Here is a 27,270-nt window from a genome sequence, read left to right on the forward strand (position 1 = left end):
TCGACCTCAGGACCTTGAGTGACCCAAGATCGATACTCAGTGTTGGGTGGCTACCTACTTCCGAAGTGGTAGCGGATTTCTGCTTAGTGCACGAGTAGGGTTAGGTTAGGTTTTTGTGGCAGTCGGCTTAGAGTAGTCAAATTCGCTTAGCCATGTAGGTCCGTTGTGATACCAAAGAGTCGTGTCAAGATCTTTGATTTGTGTGAGGAGTTCTACTGGAAAGTCCCGTGAGTCTCTGAAGAGGAGTTCTACAGGAAAGTCTCAGAATCCTGTTTTCACAGGCTGGAAATATTACTTTTTCCTGTCATTTCCGGTGAAAAAGCATTGGAACAGTGAACTTTTACAATGCTGTTCACCACGCTTTTACCCTCAAAAATCGATGCGTCTTTTGACTCACCGATGGCTCTTGTTACCCTTTGGACAATAGACCGTCTTGTTTGTCCGTATGTATCTCGACCGACATTGCCTTGGTCGCCACTCTCGCGAATGATGCGCCAAACGTTGACGGAAGAGTGCCATTTAACATTTGAGGCACCTTAGCCTTTTCCTTTTCAGTTTAAAGAGGTATCAGCCTCTGATTTGGTCGAAGATGCAGGCATTTCCGACTTCAGTTTCGCGACTTTCCTCTTCTTTGCCTTTCCCCTCTTCCCGGTTGTTGGCACAGACCCCGTTTCGGCTCCGGAAGATTGACACATTACAGAGGAATCATTTATTTTATCGCGCTTTTCCCGTGCCATTACAGGTGTGGAAGTTGACGGAGCTTAAGTACTGCATTCTCCGCTTGATCTGCCTTTCGGATAGACCAGCACCTACATTCGAATTCCCAGTAACTTCAACCTTTTTACCGATACTCTCCTGATACGCAACAGGTTTACCAGACTTACTCGGTATCAGAAATCCATCTGAGTCTGTTGAGAGATTTTCCGTTATCTCCATATCCTCCACAGCCTGTTCAATTGCTTTGGATGGTTTCGATATCGTTATATGGCTGTCACTTATTCGGCTCTCCATTGACATAGTCAATGTGCAGTTTTTCACTGCTAGTAGTGTGCTTCCTCCGGAACCCTGGGTGTCAGTTACGGTCATAAGGGGATGTGTGGTTCGGGCTTCCACACTCGATGTCCGGGCCGCCGATTGCCCGATGGGAGGGTTTCTCCACATTTGAACAAGAAAAATAATGAAAATCCATGGGTAGGAAATAACAGGGTGACATTGGTACTGTAATCTCCGCATGGTGATTGAGTGGCCACCAATTTCATGCCACATAGGAAAAACTTACTTCAATGATAAAATTGGTAGGTGCAAAATACCCGTAATATTTGAACCAAGATGCAGTATTTTGAAATTAAATGGTATATACAATAATAAACATTTTATTGGAAGGTATCTCATTGAAACCCTCTTTAATATTGAATGTCGTGCAAAAGCAGTAGGCCTTAGAATAAATGAAGGCAAAACTAAATATCTGAAGATTTCCCTCAGCGAAGAAAGACGAAGTCCTGAAAACATTAAAATCGGGACATTTACCTTTGAAGGTGCTGAACACTTCAAGTATTTGGGAGTGTTAATAAAAAATAACAACAGTAGTTACGACAGAATAATGCCAGCAAACAAAGCCTGTTACGCCCACACAAAATTGCTGAAGCCCAAACTGCTAACGCGTGAATGCAAACTCCGCCTCTACCAGTCAATAAAACTGCTGGTGCTGTCCTACGGCTGCGAGTATTGGACTTTGACAAGCAAAGATGAAAGGAGCTTAAGAGTTTTCGAATGAACAGTGCTCCGAAGGGTGTTTGGCCCCATACGCTGCAACGATAGAACGTACCGAATACGCTACAACGATCAGTTGCTAAACGTGAAACACATTAAATCCCAAAGGCTTTACTGGTTAGGACACACTGTGCGCATGGAAGACAGCCGCACCCAAAAATATTTTTTAACAACGAATAGTCTAACGACCCGAGCCCGAGGACGTCCAAGGTTAACCTGGCTTCATCAAGTCATAGCCGAACTGAAAAAGCTACGAGTTAGGAGCTGGAGATCTATTGCTAAGAACCGTGCAGGTTGGAAGAGGATTGTGGATGAAGCTAAGGCACACCCTGAGCTGTAATCGCTACTTGATGATGATGAGGATTGGAAGATGCCCAATATTACCACAATTTGTTGCAAATTTCCAAAAACAACTTTGACACATTGACATATTAAATGTGTTGAGTGAAAAAAATGATGAGTCTTAGAAAAAGATACTTTTTTACATAACTGGAGCTTTAAACAGAAAATTAATTGTAAATGAATTTACGTGATACGCTAAAATATTTGCATATTCCGGCAGACGACCTTTAAGGCCAGTGCCGCATATTTTTTATTTATTTGTTTAAAGATCCTATTTTTAGTCTATAAGCAGATATTGTAAACAGTAAATATAAATAAAGAACTATTCTATTTTATTTTTAAATAAAAAAAAATTTGAAGTGCAACACATTGCGAATATTGTAAAAAAAAAAGAGTATTTGTATCAGGTCAGTCCATAAGTTCGCGCGCTTTTTAAAGGTGGTTTTAAAATTAATAAAAAAGATGTTTAAAGTATTTATTAACTAATAATATATTGTATTTTCCTTCATTACTTACAATGTCTTCCCAACGTTTAGGCAAATTTTTAATTCCCTGCTCAAAAATTTGTTTGTCCTTGGAGCCAAAATACGCTTCGATATCCCTTTTTATAGCTTCTTTTGAGGAGTAGTTCTTGTTACTCATATGGGATTGGAGTCCACGGGAAAGGTGATAATCACAAGGTGCAATATCCGGAGAGTATGGTGGATGCGGCATTAGCTCCGCTCCGAGCTCGTTCAGGTTGCCTAATGTTTGCCTTGCGGTATGAGGTTTTGCGTTGTCGTGGTGAAACAAAACTTTGCGTCTATTCACTAAAGACGGTCGATTTTTGTTAAATCCCTCATTCAGGTTTGTTAGCTGATGGGAGTAATAATCAGCAGTTATCGGCTGGTTTGGTTCCAGAAGTTCATAATAAACAATACCGGCCATATCCCACCAAATAGACAGGGGGATCTTCTTGGGGTGAAAGCCAAGTCTAGAGGTCGGTTCTGGTGTTTCATCTTTATCTAACCATTGGCGTTTGCGAACAGGATTAATGTAAACGACCCATTTTTCATCACCAGTAACGATACGGTTCAAAAAACTTTCATTTTCAAGCCGTTTCAGCAGCTGAGAACACACATTCACTCTCTGCTGAAGGTTGGCGACGGAAAGTCTATGCGGAACCCATTTTCCCAGCTTTGAAACCTTTCCGAACTGAACTAGGTGCCTTTGAACTGTTTCATGCGATGAATTTAACCTCTGAGCTATCATATCGACTGTCAAATTTGGCTCAGCTTCCAGGAGTGCGAGCAAGGCGTCGGAGTTAAAGACTTCTGGACGACCAGTGCGCGGCGCATCCTCCACGTCGCAGTTACCAATTCGGAATTTTGAAAACCACTTTTGCGCAGTCCTTACACTAACGGTATCCTCTCCGTGAACAGTGTTTATTTCTGCAGCAGCAGTTGTTGCATTTTTACCACTTTTATAAAAAATATATAAAATATGCCTCTTATACACGTTCGAAGATTCCATTTTATTTGTTAACAACACGTGCTTCTATCCGCGATTAAAATCACTTGTTGAATGCACAATATATCAAAGAAAATATAAATAGTTCCGTTATATTCCGCGAATAATTTTTTGTATGCAAAAATCGTACAAAAGTGAAATTATGGGTAAAATACGCACGAACTTACGGACCGGCCTGATATTTACGTATATTGTAAAGTGACTTATTTATTAAAAATTTATTACTAACCAAACGAGATAATAAATTACTAAATTACACGCATATTTATTACTAACGTGAATACTTATTAACCGAACCTCGTAAGTAGTAGTCACAAATAAAATTGCCAGCTAAATTGTTTTGTATTTATGTAGGTCAGCGTAACAAATCAAAATAAGAATAATATTTTGCACTGATTAACGATCTCAATTGCTGCGCAGCTTTGGGGCATATTAAATTAGTGCCCGTGTAAGTATCATCAAATGAATTCAAAGTAATTGCTGACAATTGCCGACAGCGCTTCAAAACTTCCTTCGCTACAAAAATATACGCTGTTTCGAATTTCTTTCAGGTGCTAATCACAGTTATTTAACATTTTCGAAGTTGGCACCTTTTTCCAAGCGCAATGTGCGCGCCATGCAATTTGTATAGCCCGAAGTAATAAAAAAAATCAAAAAAAAAAAAAATTAAGTAAAACTTGCTACTGCGGCTGTGCGCATTTAATAAAATTTCAGATTTTATTACCCTAAGCTAAGCTTATCGCTATTTAATTATAAAACCTCTAACCATTCTGTAATGAATCGCAACTTCATTGTTTTGTTTGTTTCTCATTTTTTCTCTCTCTTTTTTACACATTTTTGCAATCAACGCCAATTTAGATGCAATATCCTGTACTGAGCAGCCGTAATATGGTATGATTATATAAACATTTTTTTGTTGTTGTTGTATTATTGGTGTTTTATGTACAATTATTGTTGTGCACTTTTGTACTTTTATCTGTGCGGTTGTTAAAAAATAATTAAAGAAATGCATATTCAAGAAATTATAGTTCCATTGGCGCTTAGCTGTTGCCTTGGGTTGTCTTTGCAGATTTTCCGAAAATCTTATCTGACGTGCCACATTCTCACACTCCAATTTTTATTGTTCGAACGAGCTAATTTGTTGTTTGAATTGTTTGTGTGACCAATTCGTGAAATAGACCACTTCGGCGCACAATACACTGCAATTATTTTTAAATGTTGGTTATTAATTATTTCAGTAGCTGCAAATATAAGGTTGTCAAAAAAGTCTTGCGGTATTTTTTATTGAATTTTCAATTGTTCATAAAATTGGTTATAATAATGTGATTTAAGTCAAATATGCGCCGTTTTGTTCGATGACGAGTTCCGAACGTGATGCCAACTTCATAATGCCCCTCTTATAGAAGCTCGCTTGCCTATTGTCAAAAAACTCGGAGAGCCAATTTTCACAGGACTCTCTTGAGTACAACTTCCGACTACCAAGCTCGTTCGCCATGGACAGAAATAGGTGGTAATCACTTGGTGCGAGATCCGGACTATACGGTGGATGCAAAAGAACCTCCCATCCGAGCTCCCGGAGCTTTTGGCGCGTCACCAAAGATGTGTGTGGCCTGGCGTTGTCCTGATGGAAGACAATTCAGCCTCTGTTGATCAAAGATGGCCTCTTCTGCTTGAGTGCTGCATTCAAGCGGTCCAGTCGTTGGCAGTACAGGTCCGAATTGAGCGTTTGGCCATAGGGGAGCAGCTTATAGTGGATGATTCCCTGCCAATCCCACCAAACACACAGAAGAACCTTCCTGGCCGTCAATCCAGGCTTGCGACGCTATAACTCACGAACGACTAAAAGCAAACAACAATTAATCAAACACGTGTTAGCACGTGAAAAGAGCTTTCCAAAAAGCTCTAGCGTGAACCGATGCGACGAATACAACTAGAAATACGCGCTTGCAAAGACAAGCTTGCGGAAATACCGCAAGACTTTTTTGACAACCTTATATTTTATTCTTTTATTCGTAACTGTAAATATATGCACTGTTATTGCAAGTTTTATACCTGTTATTCCTCTGGAATGCATTAATTATTGAAAAAATGTATAGATAATTAAAGCATTTAAAAAAAATGTCATCCTTTTGGTTTGTATTGTATTATTACTTATGTATTATTATATTTACCTTATTGTATCCTAAAATTAACATCGAAATAAAAAAATTAAATAGAAAAATTATGTGCCCTAAAGTATATGGCATCGAAATCGCCTGTGCTTCATAGCAATTCTTTCGAGTGTTAATATTCGTTTATTAAACTTTTAAGCAGCATACTTTCCGGCGGTCGCATTACCGACTCTCACTTTGCTCGTATGAGCTTTATGACTTCACACCTTCCTCTCTACATTGTTTCTAACTTTATGCCCTTGTTTTGGTTTACCCATTTCCCTTTCAATTGATTAAACCTTTTTGTAGATCATATGCATCCTTATATTGGTGTGTGAATAAGCGCCCTGTAGGAATATCGACCATTACCGAAGTAGTGTGCGTCTTTATATAAATTTGAAACAAGGCCTAGTCTAGACTTAGTCGGTGAAATTACCATATATAACACATACCTTCAACCGGGCTCAGAAATCTTGTACACAGATGAATTTAGGTTAGTTGAGTCGAAATGTACAAGATAGATACCAATGATCGGTTGTCCCAGAGTATTTCAAGCGAAGATACGTGATATACCTTCGAGAAGGTACTACTATGAAGCGCATCTGTATTTTGTCCGACAATCAGCAAGCCTTATGTGCAATGCAGTCTCACATAATAACATCTAAACTCGTTAAGGAATGCTGCACTATCCTCAATACCCTGAGAGCATGGAACACCGTCTTGCTAGATTTGGTTCCAAGACATGAAGTTCATATCGGCAAGAAGACCCGGTCAACGACTGGGAATAATGAATTCATACAACACTGGATAGAAAGTCCAGTACATCTTTCTTCCTAGAAAAGCGTCAAGTAGGTTCTTAAACTTAGATAAGGAGGACTTACGAACTCTCACTGGTTAGTATACGAGACATTGCAGTCTTCGTTATCATTACTAGAAACTAGGACGAGTAGAAACAAGCGTCTGCCATTTCTGTGACCTGAGCAATAAAACGCCAGAGCACAACCTCTGCGAATGGGCAGCTTTGGCAAGACGAAGACTCACTCACTTAAATAGTATGGCTTTAAATGTGTTGGTGATTTGAAACAAAAAGTCATCCTCTTATTTGTGGCGTGCGTCTTGATGTTGCTCCACTAAGGGAGGGACCTACAGTTTTAAGCCGCCTCCGAACGACAGATGATTTTTATGAGCACGCCTTTTATGGCAGAAATACACTCGAAGGTTTGCCATTGCTTGCTGAGGGGTGATCACTATTAGAAAAAAACAATTCTATCATTTGGTTATTATTGTCTTACAAGCTCCGTATTCACCTTGATGACACCATGTGACTTTTTCTTGTTCCCACGACTCAAGTTACAATTTCGCACCAAGCGTGTAAGAGTTTTTTTTAACCGTCGGAAATTACTTTAAATGGAATAAAAATATATAAGTAAATATAAACTCAATCAAATGAAACTTGTTGTACGAATTCCGGGTACTCTTTGCACAGAAGTTGTAATTAATTGTACATTTTCCAATTTTTACTCTAAAGGTTTAGTAAATTTTATTTAATTTAAAATTACACAGTTATGTCTAGTGAATTTGAAAACTCATTTTAGCTCTACATTTTGACTCAAATAACAGCCTATTTCTTCAAGGGAGCAAGGGCTCTAGCCAAATCACGATATTACGGTTGTAATGTTCCTTAGGTGCGGCGTTTTCTTCTTATTTTTCAGTTCTGAAACTGTCAGACTCTGAGTACATAGATTATATCACCCGAACAAGAATGATCAGAGAGGAATAATTTTTGTGTGACGTCACACTGGTTGAGAAATCTTTTAATGCGGAGAAGAGTGCAAGAAAAAGAGGAAATTACACAAATAATGCACAAAGAATTGGGCAAGTATGCCATCCCACACCCAGCTGATTTTGTCAAATTCACTGAGAGCTGAATAGCGCGGCGAGATGAGCACCACCTTTGTATTCTGTACATCGTGACTCTCGACATGTTAAACCAGTCTTGTGTTACACAAGTTTTTCCTACAGGGAATATTTCGTGCTCAGTTGTACTCGTATTGCCTCCAATGTGTGTCCAATGTGAGCCCAATTTGGCCTTCTGATTTTTTCATACTGAGAGCATAAGGATAACGAACTTTTTGCTGCCTATTTTTTCACACACTCACATATAAATAATTTTTATAATTCTTTTTTGTTTTTGAATGTCGCTTTCAAAGTTATCGTTTTCATGATTGTGTGCTTGACCTGATTGCGCTTTTCATTTTCCGCTTGATTGCAAATGTCCCTCTTTAGTTTGATAAAATATTCTTTTCTCAGGCACTTGAATAAAATACATTTGCAATGCAAAAAAGTTGTTATTAAAAGAAAAATTAAATACAAAGTTTTCAAAACCACAGCAGAGAAAGGTAAACCCATTGGATTAGAAATTTTACATATAAAAAAGATAAAAAATGGAAAAATAACACTTTTCAGAATTTTGAACGGAAATACTTTGTGACCCTAGAGATGATTCAGAATATTGAGAAGCTTCATATTTTAATTCTTAAGTTTTTTTCGTTCTAGTACAGGTAGGGAGGAAGTTCTACTAAGATCATTGATAGTCGATCTGAATTTTTCCCCTCTCAAGGGAATTTAGAATCCTATTCCACCCATTTAAGGTATGGATTTTACTTAGTTTTTTCATAGTTTTAAGAAATTAATCACATTCAAAATATTATTTGATATTTTTTAGATTCAAGAACTAACTACATATAAGCAAATATCGATGGGACGGTGAGCTCAGCGCTTGCTAAGTTGACTCCTTCCTTCCCTTAACTTTTCTATCCAAGAGCAGACCATCAGTAGCCAAGAAAACCTTCTTTGCTATTTTGATAGCGGCTGTCTGCTGCGGAATGTCTGCAGTGATACGGGAGATAAAGAGTTTTTCGCAGAATCTTACTCCGCCCAACTTTCCTGTGAATGTTAAACCATCTACCAGGGTCGTTGGAAAAGTCCATGCAAAGTCAGAGAGATGTCACTACTGGAGCGTGCCGAGGTTATGTTTAGTTAGTAGAACTCTTAGAAGAACACACTCGAAGTTTCAGCCAGTTGGGTCTATTTCTTTGTGTTTGGCATTCGTTGAATTCGAGAACTTCTTTTGGACGCAAACAGTTTAGGGTACGGTCTCGCTGTAAAGACTGATTGGATTGGTCAAAAAAGCAACTTGATTTAATGGCATGCAGGAATAGGACTGAAAAAATCTTTACTTCTCGCAACGAGCGGCCACTGAGAAACGTTCTGTTTTAAAAGCAGTCTGCTAGCCTACTTTTTTTTCGTTCTTGAACTATAAATAAAACTGTGCCTTTTAAAATTTTAAGAAGAATAAGAAACAATTTTTTTGGGCAAAGCTTATTTTTTATTAAAAAGTAACCAATACCCGTCGTGCTTTGTGGTGCCACATTGCATTGCATTTTTGAAATGTCTTTGGTGTTTGTCAAGGAGAAGGTGTAAAAATTTAATATTTACTCAGCTTTAGTTCGTTAGTATTTAATTTGTTAACATTTTTAATATTAACTTTATAAATACTTGAATGAAAATTTTCTACGCCTTCCGAAATTTTATACTCTTCTATCAATTTAGGTTAAGCCAACAGGCTGATTCACAAATGTTCTTCACGAAAACCTTCACTTTTGCGCTTGTCTGCTAGTCTTACCCAACTACAAAAAATGCGCGACTACGAAGTAACTCATCTGCTCATCAGTAATATCGGGTGGTTGTATTTGCAGAGTTGTAGTTGCAGAGAAGTCATTACAAATGTGCATTTGCAAACATAAACTTCTTGTGTTTTCTATTTTTTATGTTTTTTATGCTTTTTATGCAAAACGCAAAGTAGGCCTCACCTGCAGTCTTTTAGTTCAGCGATTGTCTAATATTTTCAAGTTGAATAACCTTTTTGGGCTTGACTAAATTTGCGGAGGGTTAAAGTACACAAACAGGCGAAAAAATATAAAGTACATAAAAAAACTTCATAAGCAAACCTGAAACCAAAACACGCCACCACAAATATTTTAAGCATTGAAGTGGCACACCTTTCAACAAACGAAGCACAAAATTGCTGCTCGAGCACGATTGTATGACATTTGGATACACAAGAAATAATGAATAGTTGAAAGAAACACTGAAAAGTAAATAACATAAGTATGACACAGAGCTTTCTGAGGCCCTCCGATATTAACTTCGGTTGAGCAATTCGGGTTTAAAGCAAATCGAAGCTATTTGGTGCATACGTAGTTCAGGCTCCAGGCCATCACAGTAAAAAGCAAATTCTTTAAACATGTGACGTGCGCTCATAAAAATTGAATTCCCTACAGTTTAAGAAGCACCTAATGATATACGCTTAAACACCGCATTGAAATTATTAAAATTCATTATACAAATAGTGAAAATTTGGCAGGACGGTTCGTAAATCTCGAACATTTTTGGGTCATCGTGAAGCACCTTGTCGGACCGCAATACAGAAATTGGTGAAAAAATTCGTGCTGATGGGACAAGTTAGTGATGTGAATAGCCGAAAATATTGCTGTTGTAGCCGAAAGTGTTGAAAAAAACCCAGGTTTGTTTTACTTTGTCTTACTTTTTCGAAAATGAAGCTGGAGCAACAGTTACGGTGAATGGATTGCGCTATCAAGAGATGATTTGTTATGGTCGGAATTGGATGTTATTGATCTGGACAACGTTTATTAGCACACTTTTATTAGCTCAGGTTGTATGTATGAATGAATGTAACGGAATGTTTGAGCTTAATTTTCACTGGCTTCTAAAAATTTGATCGACTCGGAACACACAACATAGATGACTAGATGGGAAACTCTCAGAACAGAATTATAACAAAAATTAAGATACAAATAGAGTAATTCAAATTAGAGTTAAAAGCGTGGGATAGTAAATATTACAATCATTCTATTGGCAACTACCTATGTACAGAAGGTTATGAAAGTGAAGCAAAATGCATTCCACGCTTTTAACTCTAATTTGAATTATTCTATTTGTATCTTCATTTTTGTTATAATTCTGTTCTGAGGTAGTTGACTATAACTGATCGTTCGATTTGCTATTACTTCATTATATGTCCCTTTGTCATTAAAATTTATTTTCTACTTTTTAGTTCGATTAGCAATAAAAGCGTGTTTTTTTAGTTTTTTTTAAACTATTTTTTATTTTTAACAAGACGGCGCTACGTGCCACACAAGCAACGAAACCATTGATATTTTATCAAAATAACACCTCTTATTGAGAAACCCCTTATTACATAGTATGAAATCACGACATGAAAATTTATTTTCTCCATAGTTGATATTTTCGTCCCGATTGACTTGCTTTTCCGGCGACACGTTAAATAATCGTAGCACTAGGTTTTATTGATTAATTTTGACAATTTATTTGTTTCTTGTTTAATTTTAATAATTTTTGTATCAAAATATAGTTTATTCTATTACCAAAACGGTAGAAATGTAAGTTTGTAGTTTTGTTCAGATTAAAAAAAAAAAAATAAGAATCAAAATTTTCCTCAAAATGTACGAGGGTGGATTGATAAGTCTTTAGAATTGCTACATCTATCGGTCATTAATTTACTTAATTATTGTGATCGTTAAAAGTGAACTGTCAAAAGCGAGCTGTCAAAATTTCAGAACATATGGTCAAACGGTACTTTTTTGAGAATTATTTTTGCAAAACACTATTGTATTTTTATTAAAAATGGAAAAAAGTGAACTTCGTGCTGTTATAAAGTACTTTCATTTGAAAGGTTTAAACCAGAAACAAATTATTGAGGAGTTGCAGACAGTATTAGGGGAACATGCACCCTCAAATGCAACAGTTAACAATTGGGTAAACGAGTTTAAACGTGATTGGATAAGCACCAAAGATGAGCCACGCTCTGGGAGGCCAAAAGAGGTAACGACTCCAGAAACGGTGGAAAAAGTGTACAAAATTGTCACACAAGATCGAAGAATTAAATTGAGAGAGATTGCTGACATTGTGAATATTAGTTATGAACATGTGCATAACATAATACATGATGAATTGGGTATGAAAAAGCTTTCAGCAAGATGGGTGCCGCGTTTGCTAACTCCTCTGCAAAAAATGAAACGAATGTCGACTTCAAAAGTCGGTTTAGACATGATTAACAGAAATCCATCGGAATTTTTGCGTCGTTTCATAACGATGGATGAAACGTGGATCCACCACTATACACCAGAGTCTAAAGAACTGTCCAAACAATGGGTAGAACGTGGCTCAAGTGCTCCAAAGAAGGCAAAGGTCGTTGCATCAGCTGGTAAGGTTATGGCATCTATTTTGTGGGATGCACAAGGTATAATGTTCATAGATTATCTTGAAAAGGGTAAAACCATCACAGCTGAATATTATTCATCTTTGTTGGATATATTGGACCAAAATATTAAGCAAAAACGGCCACATTTGAAGAAGAAGAAAATCCTCTTTCATCGTGATAACGCTCCTTCACATTGATCTTGGAAAACGCAGGAAAAAATAAATGAGTTAGACTATGAATTGCTCCCTCATCCGCCATATTCGCCAGATTTAGCTCCCAGTGACTTTTTCCTTTTTCCAAATATGAAAAAATGGCTCGGCGGAAAAAGATTTGTGTCAAATAGTGAAGTTTTAGCTGAAACAAATGCTTATTTTGAAGGTTTTGAAAAAACTTATTTTAGAGAAGGAATAAATATGTTAGAAAAGCGTTGGAAAAAATGTATTGACTTAAAAGGAGATTATGTTGAAAAATAAATCAATTTTTTGTTAAAAAACCAATGTCTAGTTTTTCATTCTAAAGACTTATCAATCCACCCTCGTAATACTCTTTAAACAGGTCCTTTAGGAAAAAATTTAAGTGTACAGTTTTATTGCCCATTGGATTTTGGCATCATAAAGTGCAAGTTTCAAGTGGCTCAAAAGTCGCATTGATTTTTGACAATTTGTTTTGCCAGCGGTCTTGGGCATTTTCTTTATACAATAAATCTTTTCAAAAATAAACGTGAGCCACTTCCTCTAGACTTCCATAATATTACAATAAATGCATAAAGGGGCTATAAAAGTGGGTACCCGGAATTTTTCTAAACATTTTGATTGAAAGTGTTAACATATTTTGACTTTTTTATTTTATGCAAAGTTTGAAAGTTGGATTTATAAGGTTTTTGTAGGAGAATGAACTATGTTTTCATAAAAATATTGACAAATATATATAAGAAACAAATAAATTGTTAAAACTTGTCGATAAGTCTTAGGCTAAGAGTAATTTAAGGGAATCTATTATGAAATAATACTGGTGATAATAAATGAAATTAGTTAAGTGTTTGCTCCTTGGCTACTTTTTGCAAACATACAAATGAACAAGTTTTTGAGTCTGTCCTAATGAATTTTAAACCCTTTTTGAACGTTTCAACTATTTTCTACAACTTAACTGCAAGTAATGAATGGCATTATCGCTTGACTTAGAAAATAGATGTACGTTTGTATGTAGTTTCTTGTGTGCTTAGTAGATATTAAAGCTTACTCTCCATTACTCAAAGGCAATTAAATTTACGATCAATACTTCAAAGCGAATTTGCTTGTTGTCAATATTTGTTTTTATGAGTTGTTTGCAGAAACTGATTACTTTGAAATCATTTAAGTGCTGAGTTCATAGGTCAATGAGCACTGCACAACAAGTTAATTGTCTGTGGCTAATAAATAGCGGCCGGTTGCCACTCTTTTGTTCCACATTCCGTATTGTCCTCCGCTCCTTTACACAGGGGCATGTATCTTTGTATTTGTACGTACTAACAAACCTGTCAATTTATTTCAATTTGCAATAACTATTGTTATTTACATTTGAACACGATTGCTTTGCTACCGAGAATGCTATTTGAAGAAGTCCACTTAACGAATGGTGCAGAGAAAAGAAAGCAAAACGGAAAAGGTGAAAATAACACCAGAAACGCAAACAGGTGTTAATAAAAAACGTTGCACAAAATAAAGGAAACTCGAAATGACTTTTTTGTTTTAGTAAAATGACAATGGAAATTATATTTTATGTTTCCTGAGGTCTTTTAAAGCCTTTCTGCTAATGATTTAAATTTTTTTTTCACTTGTTTTGTCGCGAAATTTAAAATTTCTAAATCACCTTTCCTAACCTCAAATATGTATAACCCGTTGCCGTCACATTTACCGCCGCAATTTCATGTAACTCGTTAGTTGACATTTTCGCTATTAACCGACATTTGCAAATAATAATAAAAAAAAACAGAATCTATTGAGCAAATTTCTAAAACAAAACTGCTACCGAAAGTGTCATGAATCTAAAAAAGTAGTTTCACACTAATGAGCTGAGCGATGTGAACCATCCATTCACATGTCATGTTAATCCTGTAATTGGCTAAGCAAGTAAATATTTGTTTTTTTTTGTTTTGTTTTTGCTGCTTTGTAATGCGTCAACGTCTATAGCAATAAAACTGACACTTTTATTCAAAACCAAGTTTGCTACTTACACGTTTAAAAGTAGAATTCATATTTGCAAAATATGATTGGAAAAACTGGTCGATTTAATTACTCAGCCGGCCATATCTAGTATGGGGCCTCGTGGAGGTCTGTGAGTGGTAAACCAGAACTCGATTGCTTTTTAAGGCGAATTAGTTTGTCATTAAATGCTAGGTTGCCTAAGATTCAGATCTAGTTATGTGGTAATGTAGTAGATACGAGGGATGCTATTCATTTACACTCCTTTTATTTAAACGAGAAATTACTTTGTAACTTCTCAATTTATTATTGGCAAGTAATCAGGAAATCGATAGTTAAAGTCCTTTGATTATAATACAAAGATAACCAAAAAACAATAGCGTGTAACATGTCATTGTGACTTCGTTTTGTCTGCTGTTTGCTAGAGAAATTAGTTTAGAGGCAATCAAAACTCAACTGGGAAGTAATGCCCAATGAAAAATGAGGGAGAGGTGCTGCTCTGGCGAACTCCTTGGATCCGTGAAAATTCCAGATGAGGGGCTTAAAGGTGGCGCCGGCGCGTTGCCCGAAGCAGAGGTCAAAGAAGTTGAGTACGTCTTGAGGTGAGAACAACATGTGGTTAAGCCCTGAGCGGATCGTAAGATGACATTATACTGTTCGAAGCAGCTTTGCTGCATAAAGTTGATCCTGTTACGATGGACGAGGGATGCGGTTCAGCGCATTGAGAATAGTTAGTTTACTGAGGCGGCAGCCGTTTGCTGGCAATGATATCTCTAGATATTTGATATCCCAATGACACCATTATGAATTTGTCGAAGCTTGTGACATTCACACAGAGATTACCAGACGAAGCGGCAGTCCAGAGCTCCGGTATTTTCCATGGTCGCCTTATGTCACATATATTTACATGTACATATCTCTGATGTGCCTCTCCTCTGATCAACAGAGTGTTTTCATGTTAAAGTCTTGTAATTCTGTTTGTAATAACTTTTGCCTGTTTGTCTCTACTGGGAATAAAGCTTAGTGTCTTTCAAGTCGAATTGGTGGTAATGAACTGTTGATTAATTCGATCGAAAATGATATCATAAAAAAGGACTTAATATTATCGAAGCGCTTTATTCAACTTTATGAGCTTCATCTTCTCAACGGATCAAATTCAAAACCTTAGCGGACTGCCGCAAATGCCTCAACGGCATTAGTCGGTTTACAAGAAATTAACTTACACTCGCCAATTGTGCGTTCATTGCAATTTTGTTTAAAGATAAAAACTTTAGATGATAACAGCTTGACTAATGCAGACAGAATGTAATATGGAGGTATTAAATACCCCCAGGAGCTCCTCTAAGAATATTCTACTTTATGACACAGCTAAGTTAAGTAGACCCTGATTTCGCAGAAGTACCGGCTACATACATTGGTCGAATAATAGGTGGACTTCATGATGGGGTACTATATTGAATTCAATGACGGTATAACCTATCAGCATCCACTTCCAACGAACAGTTGTTGAAAGTTAATGGCAGAGCATTACGGTTGTTGGATTTCAGGGGTCACATTCTGTGGCTCCATTGCCACAATGCGGGATTGCATCTGCTGTTTTCATGAGGGCACAACTTTTTTGCAGATTTACGACGAGGAGGCTAAAAATGTGCAAGCATACACAGATTTTTTTACAAAAATTGTTAAAGTTTATATTAAGAAGCATATTTGGACTTGGTGTGGCGGTGACCAGTTTATGCGCAATATGTATACCGACAGTAAGTATAGGTCTTGGATCAACGGATCCAACGTCTAAAGTTTTTTCTAATAGCGGTCGACTATCGACAGTCTATGGCAATCCTCCGAGAAAGAATCTTCTCAAAAACCATCTGCGTTAGTGGATTACTGAAAATTATAGGCCCAACTATTAGTGGGACGAATGGCATAGAGAAGTTACTGCAATTTATTTATTAAGAGGTCGTCACCAGACAGATTCCCAAAACGGAAACAAAGTATTTAATTAGTAGGCTGTGCAGATACGCAAATAGCAACCCTAGTACAAATACATAAATATGAAATGCAGCAATAGCAATTAACATTTATGGTCATGGTAAACGAGCAGTGCTGGGCAGTGGCACCTGCAAGACGCCGTAAAGGCGGCATGGAAGCACAGCAAATGATGCGCCTACTCATAGAGCAAAAAGCCAGAGGAGCAATTGTTGCCAGGTATGACTTGTTGCTGTAATCGATCGAGAACGAGTTGGTGAAGCCACTTTTTTCTTCACGAAAATTGACGCCGCGCCTGGATGACATTAGTGTGGCTGGAAGGAAACCTGTTTGGATCTAAGCATTTGTACATATTTAGATGTACATAATTGTGTATACATACATAGATGCGTTGTCATTAGAGGTGCTTCCTTGTCATCGTTATATGCCACTGTGCTAAAAATATATATTTATGTATATCGATTCGTACGATGTGCTTGCTTCTTGGTGCCACAAAGTCACATTAAGCATTGCATTTAATTATATGTTGTCCCGCAGGCAGATATGCATTTCATTTCATTCATTTGCGGTTGAATGAGAAACATGAGAAAGTAATTGAAATGAATTCAGTAAAATAACAAAAGAAGAATAAAAAGATTTTGCACTTTTGCTGACAACTTTGTGGCTAACAAGCCAAGTTCTCGGCGCTATCGACGACTTGACGCAGTCCAGCGAGAAAGTGGAATGTTTTAATTTATCGATTTTTGAAGACACTACTCAATTAGCCAACGAGTTTGTGTGCGCTCAAGTGTCTAATAAATTAGGTGCACTTATTCGATTCCAAAGTGGATGATTTCAATTTAAGAGTGGAGAGTTAGATAATATCGCTCATTTTCCGCAAGAGTGTCATAGTCCAGAAACCAAAAAATTAGAAGAGTATGCAGAAATGTCCATATGTTCTAGTTGCTGTGTAAAAAATGCATGGCGATATCAGTTAACAGTAGCTCATTAGATGACCTGTGGTCAAAAAGTAAGGTGAATTTATTTGTTAAACTTCGCGGGATTAAAATTTCGCTCTAGTTATTTGGCAGCACTGTTAATAACATCTGGGCCAACTTTCATATGAATGTCATTATCAGTAATGTATATATTTACGCTTGTGTTTACCAAACGACCAAGAGTGCACTTTTCGATTTTTACAATATCTGATTTGATTGAGCAGAGATTTTTTTTTGCGGAATGAAATGTCGGCTGCGGAAACGTTTAGCATGTTGCAGAAGGCATTTGGTGATTCGACCATGTCGCAGAAAAATGTTTATAAGGGGTACAAAGACTTCAAAGAGGGTCGAGAACGTGTTGATGACTTGGAGCGCTCCGGACGACCACCGACGTCAACAGATGACCAACACGCCAATAAAGTGAAGGAGTTAGTGCTCAAAAATCGTCGGTTGACTTAAAGACCTTACTGATTTGATCGGAATATCAGAAGAATCTGTGAAAACCATTTTGAAAGACCATTTGGGCCTACGAAAAGTTAAATCTCGTTTGGTACCGAAAACTCTCAATTTCTTGGAAAAAAGTCGTCGCGTTGATGTGTGTGAAACAATGCTTTCAGACTATCAGGACAAACTCAAATGCATCATTACGGGAGATGAGACTTGGATTTATGCTTACGACCCTGAAACAACCGACCAATCAAGCGAAGTCTGCGAGGCCAGACCGAAAAGAGCACGTCAAAGTCGTTAAAAAATAAAGGTCATGATGACAGTTTTTTTCGATTTTCGTGGTGTGATGCACTATGAATTCCTTCCACCTGGCCAAACTGTTAATAAGAAATATTATTTGAGCGTTATGCGTCGTTTACGTGAAGCAATTCGTCTAAAAAGACCAGAATTATGGGCCAACAACTCTTGGTTTTTGCATCACGATAATGCACCGTCTCACACTGCACTCGTTCTTCGTGACCATTTCGCCAAAAATTCCACGCATATCGTTCCGCAACCACCGTATTCGCCTGACTTGGCTCCATGTGACTTCTGGCTATTCCCAAAACTCAAGAGACCTCTCCGGGGAACGCGTTTCGAGTCGATTGAGGAGATAAAAGCTGAATCGAAGAAGGTGCTGATGGGTATACCGGAAATGGACTATTTGGCATGTTTCGGGGATTGGAAAAATCGTTGGCATAAGTGTATTTCATCGAGAGGGGATTATTTTGAAGGGGATGAAATTGATTTACAAGAATAAATAAAGATTTTTCATTTTACAACCAAATTCTCCTTACTTTTTGCCCACAGCAGTATATCATCACTATTTCGAAAACATGTAATTTGAAGTCGATAGGTTGGTAAATGTCAAAGTTATTCAGCGTTTACATACCGACATAAAAGATGACGCACGATGTACAAGTATAACAAAATAAGGTGTAATGTTAGAGGTGAGATGAGAGAATGGCTCTTAGTAGTAGCATAACTTTACTGGAAATTTTAGACTCCAAAGCGACGTCTGAAGTTGCAATGTATGGAATGAATAAAATATGATCTGTGGATAGATATTAATAAAATATAACTGAATTTAGGGCGCCATATTCACCACAACTGATATAGATTTCATTAAAAAGAAGAAAAGCAATACAAGTAGCAATTAATTATGAAAATGTCTTCATTTCATTCAGTGTTTATATATTAATTTTCTATCATATCCAGTGAAAACGTGAATTAAGTGTCTAATGACTAATTTAACAGGTCTTTAACTGTCTTCCAACTTACTCGACTGTGGCGCGCAATGATCCTCATTCCACATTTACACTGCTATAATTAATAAATATTTAATTACAACGCTTTGATTGAGTGGGTAGAAAGATGGGATAAAGATATTTGCGCAAAAACTTGCTTCGGTTACTTTTACCTTTTTTAAATTAGTAAACAAGAGCGGTAACCACCGACCGCGCCAATATAAGCCTAAATGATAGCAGTATCTGTATAAATGCGTACGCCAACTACCGTTAGTCAACCTATTGAACGTTTGTCAGTCTAGTTGCGGCTCACGACGACTGGTTTTCAAATGCATTACACACCATCGCAACCGCAAATCGTCACAGCTGATCACTGCTTATTTGTATGTATGTCTGGAGAATGTACAGTTGCAGTGGTTATTTGGCATTTAACTGGTAGCTGGGCCACACCACCTTGACAACATTTACAAACCGTATTTAGTAATTCGCTTGGCACTTGACATTTGGCCATTTGGCGGTTTGTTGACTTTCTGAGTTGTAGTATATGTCACCACATTTAGAAAGTTAACGGTGCAACCTAAAGCACCGTATGGTTTGGTGGTCTTTTAACGGTGCGCCCAAAGTGCCGACAAAGAAAGAAAATACACGCAATGCAGTTGAAGGCAAAATTTACATCAATGAATGAATGAAGGAGGAAAAGTTAAATGTTGGCTCTTTTCATATTCAATATTTAATGTTAATACGAGTAACTACGGTTTTTCGCTCACCATGGTGTTAATGCTAATTTTTAAAAATGTGTGAGTGAAGTGAAAATTTTAACGACTGAATGAATTTTGCAGTTAAATGACTACTTAGTCCTATTTTGGTGTTTGAAATGGGTAATTGTCGAGGGAAATGAGTTGCTTTTTGAAGCTAAAAGTAACGTTACTTCCAAATATTGAATTTTATTTACGACTTTCTATTTAGGTAAAACTTTACTGAAAAGCGTTAATGGAATTAGAAATGTGACTCATCTGCCAATTGACTATCTTAAGCGGAGGAACGAAGAGAATACAAAAATTGGAGGTTAAAAATTAGAAATAGAAGAAGAATGGAATAAGAAATTTTAGCTTTTAACGAGAACTTTCAAGGCTGTTGCCGGAAAGCATGGTTGTTGTTGTGATTGTTATTGTGGTTATTATAGTAATTTTTATTATTGTAGTTGTTGTAGCAGTGAATCAAGCCTACCAGTGCGGTGTAGTCACCGGTCGTCATCGTCTATCTTATAAACATCCTGTTTCGACGGGTTGGGTTTAGAGGGATTTTAGAGGGGAAGAGGGGTGTTCAGTTAGTGGGTTTAAGGGGTATGTGAATGGGGGTTACCATCGTGTCGGATACCTTCATATGTCGACCTTTTTGTTAACTAGTTTAATCCAGTTATATATAAACAAAGTAACAAGTTTCAATCGTAACAATGCTGGAGATACTCCAAATTTAAAATTCGTAGGAAATTACGTTCCGGTTTTTCTTTTTGCAAATTATTATTTTATTTAAATTATAACGCATCTATGTGCTCTTTTTCTTCAAAGGATGCCAATTTTTAAAACTCAAGTCATTTTAATCGTGGTCTGATTCCTATGCTTTTAAATCTTAAAGTATTTTTCCACTTTTTAAATTCATATCCGAAATTTTGGACGGTAAATCGTCGGAGTTGATGACTGTTGTTGTTTTATTGTTTTTGTTTTGGATATTGTTGTTGTCTGCGCTAATTATGAATTTGATTTCGCTTACAACAAACGTAGTATTTTAGGCCACATCAAGAGACGGGTACTATTTCTGGACGCCTTTTTATTCAAAAGCCACTAAAGGCCTCCTGGTATTTGGTTTTCGCAGTTTTATTTCTTAACAATAAAAAAAAAACATTAGAGTATTTGGTTTGTTTATATCTTAATATTTTCACCTCAGTTAGAAGTGATCTTCAGGAACTGTTGATTGTGTAAATTTTTATAAATTTTTTTAAAAATTTTGAAATAAAGGTGTTTTTGTTTCTTTAATTATTATATTTTAATTTTTTTTTATTTTGTTTGTTAGTTAAATTTGTTTTTATTTATTTTGCAATTAAAAAAATTGTTTTTCATACATATTTTTATTATTAATTTTTTTTTTTTTTTTGGTTTTGATATTTTTGTAGATTTTTTTTATTTCGTTCTCTAGGTTGATAAGCTCAAAACCATTTAAATAATTTTCTGATTGGGCTTCAGAGCTGTCCTCGGAGTCAGAATTTTTTGATTCTTACTCAGCGACTCCAAAAATCGCCGTGTGCTGATGGTGGATTGCTATCGCGCCGATCACTGACCCCTCTACTCAAAATTTAATTAAAATCGTATAATTATTTTTAAGAGTCGTCCACCATATGGGACTCGGCATGTGGATTTTTGAAAAATAATTAATTTGAGATTTGTAATTAGCGACCTTAGAAATCCGTCTATATGCGAAACTTCATTAAAATCAATCAATGGCTGATATTTTCGCTACTTTTGAGTGCCGGCGAGTTTGTAAAAACATTCACGCTTGTGATTTGTTATACGTAAAATAATACAATACTTCAGCAGACACACAAAATATCGGTGCTAAAAAAAAGAAATACTAATTTACCTTCATTAAAGAGCAATTGAGGACAGACAAATAACAAATTTTCAAAATACAATTCGGTGGCGCGCAAGGCCATAAAAAATAACAACAATTTACCCAAAACTTTGAACTTTTTAAAGCTTTGTCACTGACTCACATTGCAATGTCAACCATGACCAATTAAATTCTTTTCTATGCCCCATAGAAGGAAATTAAAAATGACTACAGCACAGCTGCCTCCCTACCAGCTACCATCAGCGCAACAGCCTTAACCTTGTGCGCACTTTTGTAAAATTTTATTTTGACTGCTCGAGTATGTGCACCTTAAGAGGCAATTCCCACGCGTCTAAAAAGTACTTATTGGTTTGTGTGTGAGTGTGGTTAGTTGGAAATTTTCATTGCTGAAGCGCCAATAATTTAATTTAATTGCCGATGACACTGGTGTGAAAAACAGCGGCAACTTACAAGTGGTGATGTCGTGTATGTATGTATGTATATGCGTGTGTGGATATACAGTGGTTCACAAAATTGATTGCACTAATAATTTTCCAATGCCTAGTTATGTATATTTATATGATTATGCATTTACATTGAGTAAAATTTGATTTCTGTGCTCGATATTTTTGGAGCCTGGAAATAAGGAAGCTACATTCGGCGCTCATATTTCATTGCTTTATCGCCACCCTCGCTGCTGCTATCTCCATGCGTAAAAATTTATCCAATACTTAGACCTCTGAGCAAAAGCCTTGTTTTTAATCTCTATGATTTTAAACTCTACCGTTGATAGCACAAGTAAATGCTTGCGAGTTATGGAATTTACAAAATTTTGGAAATCGAGTATGAACTAAATTTTATTTTTATGCTTTGGTTCCATTGCCTGAAGCATTGGTACGATTATCTTATGACTTTGTCAGATCTTTAGGGTATTACTCTCTCCTTAATTTTCGTCGTTTCCAAATAACACCACCTCTTAACTAAATCTCCGTCAAGCTTGAAAGTGAGCCTAAGTTTAGTTTCGTATTGTTACTTCTCTAAGCCCATTGAGATCTGTCACTGCCATATTGATTTCTCCTGAAACAATTTATTTGGTCTCTCCATATACTATTTTTCTAATCATTTAAGTTGTCGCCTTTGCAAGTTTTTTACAAACTAAGCTGCAGTTTATGTGCCTCTCCTGCTGTTCCTGGTCTTACTTACAAATCTGTTTGCGACCTGCCTTGTTTTTAAAAGTTTATCTTACATGGATTTCGATTTTAGTTGTTCTGTACAAATTTTGTAATCGATTTCAAATCATGTAATTATTCGATGAACTGAGGATTTGACATTTTCAGCATATCTCAGAACTCAAAGTTTATACAATACAAAATATGAGGAGTCAATCCGACAGATTGCGCGGGAGTCGAGATTTTAGAAGAATTAAATTTATGGTCCGCATATTCAGAACTTACATTTATGAATAATTTAGAAATTTGTTACTAGATTTTGCTTACAACCAACTAAGATTCTCAGTTTCGTCGCTATATCGCGATGATCAGCCGCCACTGTTATGAAATAGGTTTTTTAATAGTTTCTTTTCTTTTTGTGCCGATGGTCATGGTCACACAAACAAACGAAGAAAAATAAATTAAAAATTAAAAAAAAACAACAAACACCAACAAAAAATTATATTATATTGTATTATTAGACAAAACAAATAAAAAAATTGTAAAATTTTAAACTTAAGAAAATAAATAAAAAGGAAATAAAAAAATTTAAAAGAAAACTTTAAAAATTTCAAAAAAAATTAAAAAAAAAATTAGAAAAAAAATATAAAAAAAATTGAACAAATTAAAAAAAAAATTAAAAGAAGAAGATATTTTAGATTAAAAAACTTTAAATTAAGCAAAATAAAAACAAAATTGGAAAAATTAAAATTTAATTGAAATATAAAAAAAAATTTAAAAATATAAACTTTTGAAATAAAAAACAATTTAAATTAAAAAAAATTAAGATTTAAAAAATTTGTAAATTAAAAAAAGAAATTAAGATTTAAAAAAGTTTTAAGAAAAAAAATATTTTAACTAAAAAAAATTAACATTAAAAAAAAATTAATATAAAAAAATTAATTTTAAAAAACAATTAATATTAAAAATAAAAATATTAAGAACAAAAATTAATATTAAAAGAAATTAATATTAAAAAATATATAAAATTAATGAAAAAATTTGAAAATTGGAAAACGAAAATTTAAAAATTAAATAAAAATAAAAAATGTTAAAGTTAAAATAATTAAAAAAAACTTAAATAATTAAAAAAGTTATAACAATTAGGAAAAATAAAAACAATGTTAAAAAAATAAAAATTAACGCATTAAACTATTTTAAATAAAATATCAAAATAAGTTCCGTTCCGTTTGCAAAATAATTAAAAATAGTTAAAATATTAAAAGAAATTAGAACAATCAAAAAAACTAGAAAACTGGTTAAAAAATTAAAAAAAAATAAAAAACTAACACATTAAAAGAAATGTTTAAATTTGTAAAATATCGTATCTGCCCATTTGATTGGTAGCTCGTCTATATTCGACAATCACATCGCTGGTTAGTCTAGAGCGTTGAAAAAATATAATTTAAACAAATATAAAACTCAGGAGTGCACACAAATAGATAATAAAAAAATATGAAATAAATATTTTCAAATTATTTTGTCGTGATCCAAAACCAAAAAATTTAAACCATTTCGTTTCAATAATTATCAGGAAATATTAACTTATATAAAAATAAAATATAAACAACAATTCAGTTTTGTTTGGTTTTGATATTCTTTTATCAAGCCCAAAACGTTGAAGTTATTTATATAAAAAACGAAACACAATTTTTTTTTGTTTATTGCTAAAAATAAAGTTAATGGGCAGCCCTGAAAGAAATAATAGACCCATCGGGGTAGTTCGTGTTTTTAATATTTATTTACACTCAAACTGAAATGAGTTGTTGTGTTCAATTTTACGAGTCACTGTTTGTACATATTCATCTGTTGTTAATTAAATGTTATTTATTGTAGTACATTTTTTTATTGCACTTACTAAATACTTTTATATACATATGTATGAGCGCTTGTTGCTGCTTCTGTACTTTCTTATTTTTTCTTAATTGTCATGCTCATAAACCAGTCAACCAGAGTGAATGCTTCGATCTGCTCGCAGGCTAAATAAGCAATCAACCAAGTCATACTTTGAAAAGCAAACAAAAAAAGTGAAATGACTTAAGAAATAAGTTGCTGAGAAAAACAATAAAACAAAAATCAGTTGCCTCACAGTTGACCAACCAGTAACGCCACTTAAAAGCAACAAAATGTTAGAAAATGCTTTAGAATTGTAACAAGACAATAATAACAAAACATTAACGCAAAATTGTTTTCGCATAAAGTAACCCACTTTGATCTGCGAAGATGTATTACCAGCACCTAACTGGCTGTCATACAATCTGGCTGTCATGAGACTTGACAGGCGTGTCTCTTTTGACAATCGCCTCCAGTTAGCGCTGGCGGAATAGCTCTATCTGTCGTTGACACTGTTGGAAAAGTCAGCCGCTTCTTCCATTTCTGCTAATACAAAAGACAATAAAAAAATAATTGAAAAAAATATTTGATATGCTCGTATAAATCACTTTAATTTCGTGTTGCAAGTCGCTCGTTCTACTTGGTTCGTTTGGCAGTCACTTGAAGTTGCTGGAAAGTTGTAGTAGTTTTTAAACAATTAAATTTGTAGAATTTTACCGTCCGTCTTCTTTTTGTTATAACTTCTTACATTCACACACATACATACATATATATTTACGTAGTCATTTGTTCGGCCGCTTAGGCATACCAAAACACAAATAAAGTTGATTTAAACAAACAAGTTGGTCACTTCACTTCAGACAGCAGGCAACAGCCAACGGCTAACAGCTAATAACCTACCGCTCCAGTCACCCCAGTCGTTTGCTGTTGGCCTTACTGACCATCACTCATTTGGTTCGTTGGAAATCGGTGTCGGTAGGTAATTCAAGAAGCGGAAAAAGATATCGAGTACACTCTGGGAATTGTATAAACCTGGATTACGCAAAGCAAAAATACGTTGGCTGGTTAGAAAAAAAGAAAAAACTATGTTTTTTTAAATGCTTAATTCTTGTTTTGAACAAAAATAAAAAATGGAAGTGTTGCCAAAAGCTCCTTTTTTCGTTGAATGAATGAATGAATGAATGAAAATGAGAAATGCACTGTGAGGGGTACCTTACCCCAGCGCAATAGGCAGAGTCAGTTAACTGGAGCGTCAGCTGGTCGGGAAAGCCCGAGTCAGTCCGGTACGTAGAACAGGCTGCCGTGGTATATTGTGCCCTCTACATCATCATCACAGTACCTCATCCTGTTTTCGTTTGTCAAACATTTTCTTGTGCATGATCACCTTCTAAATTCCGTATTAGACTTGAAGATAACATCGAAATTACCTGCTCACTATCCACTTCAGCCTTTAAGACTTTTCACATAACTTTTAGGCTGTTTGCTTAATATGAGTTGAGTTATCTTACGGTTGACCTTTCTTTTTTAGACCTCATTTGTCTGAGAAGTTTTAACTGTTGCGTGTCAAAACAAAATAATTGGTATGCCTTGAGAATGACGTCACCGTGTTACCGTCCCTTATGCTCCATTCTCGCTCGTGCTCTTCTGATAATATAAATCACCTTTCTAAGCGGGTTGCGATTAGTTTTTCTTTCCCTTTTAAGGAAAATTTTTATTCATCTTATTAGTACTACCATTCGCTTCACATTTCCACTTCCTGCACTAAGGACGTCGTGTATTGCAAGCCATGGTCTCGAGAACAGATCGTAGGTGGTGGGCTAATGAATTGAACTATCACATTTCAAGCCAAGCATCCATGTGTGTTCGTGTTCGGGTCGGGTCAGCCATGTTTTGCGTCGTATTTACTTTATAAGCAAGAGCAGAGTCTTGCTGAAATGCCCACGGAGTGTTTTTGCATAGTGTTGTGTAGATGGACTTCACCACATTTTTATAATTCGGCCGTCTGATACACTCTTACAGTTAGTCTTACATACAGTTTTCACACCTTTCTCGCAGAAATTGATCTCGGCGACCTTATCGTAGGTGACTTTACACGATATCGTCCAAGCAGTCGCACTAACTGTTGAAACAAATTCGAATGCATGTCCTGATGACTGATGCTACACTCTATCTTTCTTCAAGGATGAAAATCTTCTTTGAGGGCCCTTGGTGTGCTGCAATCAATAAGTAACCATACCGAGTTCCCGCCATTGAAAGCAGAAAACTGTACCCAAAAAACTTTTTTAGTACTAGGTATGTATAATATTTCTGAAAAGCCCGGAACTTTCTTGCATATAAAGGCGGACGGGAATTGGGAAACACGTCAATAATTTGAGATGAGGTTCAGGGGTTGTAGATACGTACAAGCCAACATGTTTCGAGCTGAACCTGCCAACCAAAAACGTTCGTTGGTGGTTTGGAGAATTTCTTATATAAACTAAAATGCTGTTAATTCTTGTTGCAGGCCACAATATATCTGATTTTTTTGATTTTCTATTTTCGGCAACAAAGTTTTCCCCCAAACAGCAGTCCAATAAAACGCAAGTCTTAATATTGATATAGCGATTATTGCGGCTACTATTCGCGATTTGTTAGATGTTTCCTCGGAGCTGTGTACTGAATTATTTTATAGCTG

The 27,270-nt window shown here is 35.8% G+C and overlaps 1 protein-coding gene across 7 annotated transcripts in view; it reads left to right on the forward strand.

The window, feature by feature from the left end:
* The window catches only part of LOC128864470 (dedicator of cytokinesis protein 9), a 121,304-nt gene that overhangs the window by 20,176 nt on the left and 73,858 nt on the right, over nt 1-27,270 (forward strand). For 4 of the 7 annotated variants that reach the window (XR_008454691.1, XR_008454692.1, XM_054104143.1 and 1 more), the window contains exon 2: nt 4,480-4,512. The exons of the other annotated variants lie outside the window; for them this stretch is intronic. Coding sequence is in view for 2 of the 4 variants with exons in the window: in XM_054104143.1 (XP_053960118.1) it covers nt 4,480-4,512 (33 nt within the window). In the remaining 2 variants the exon portion in view is untranslated. The remainder of the gene's footprint in view (nt 1-4,479; nt 4,513-27,270) is intronic. 7 annotated transcript variants of the gene reach the window in all.

Source organism: Anastrepha ludens, chromosome 5 (genome assembly GCF_028408465.1).
Source record: "Anastrepha ludens isolate Willacy chromosome 5, idAnaLude1.1, whole genome shotgun sequence".
NCBI classification, from domain to species: Eukaryota; Metazoa; Arthropoda; class Insecta; order Diptera; family Tephritidae; genus Anastrepha; species Anastrepha ludens.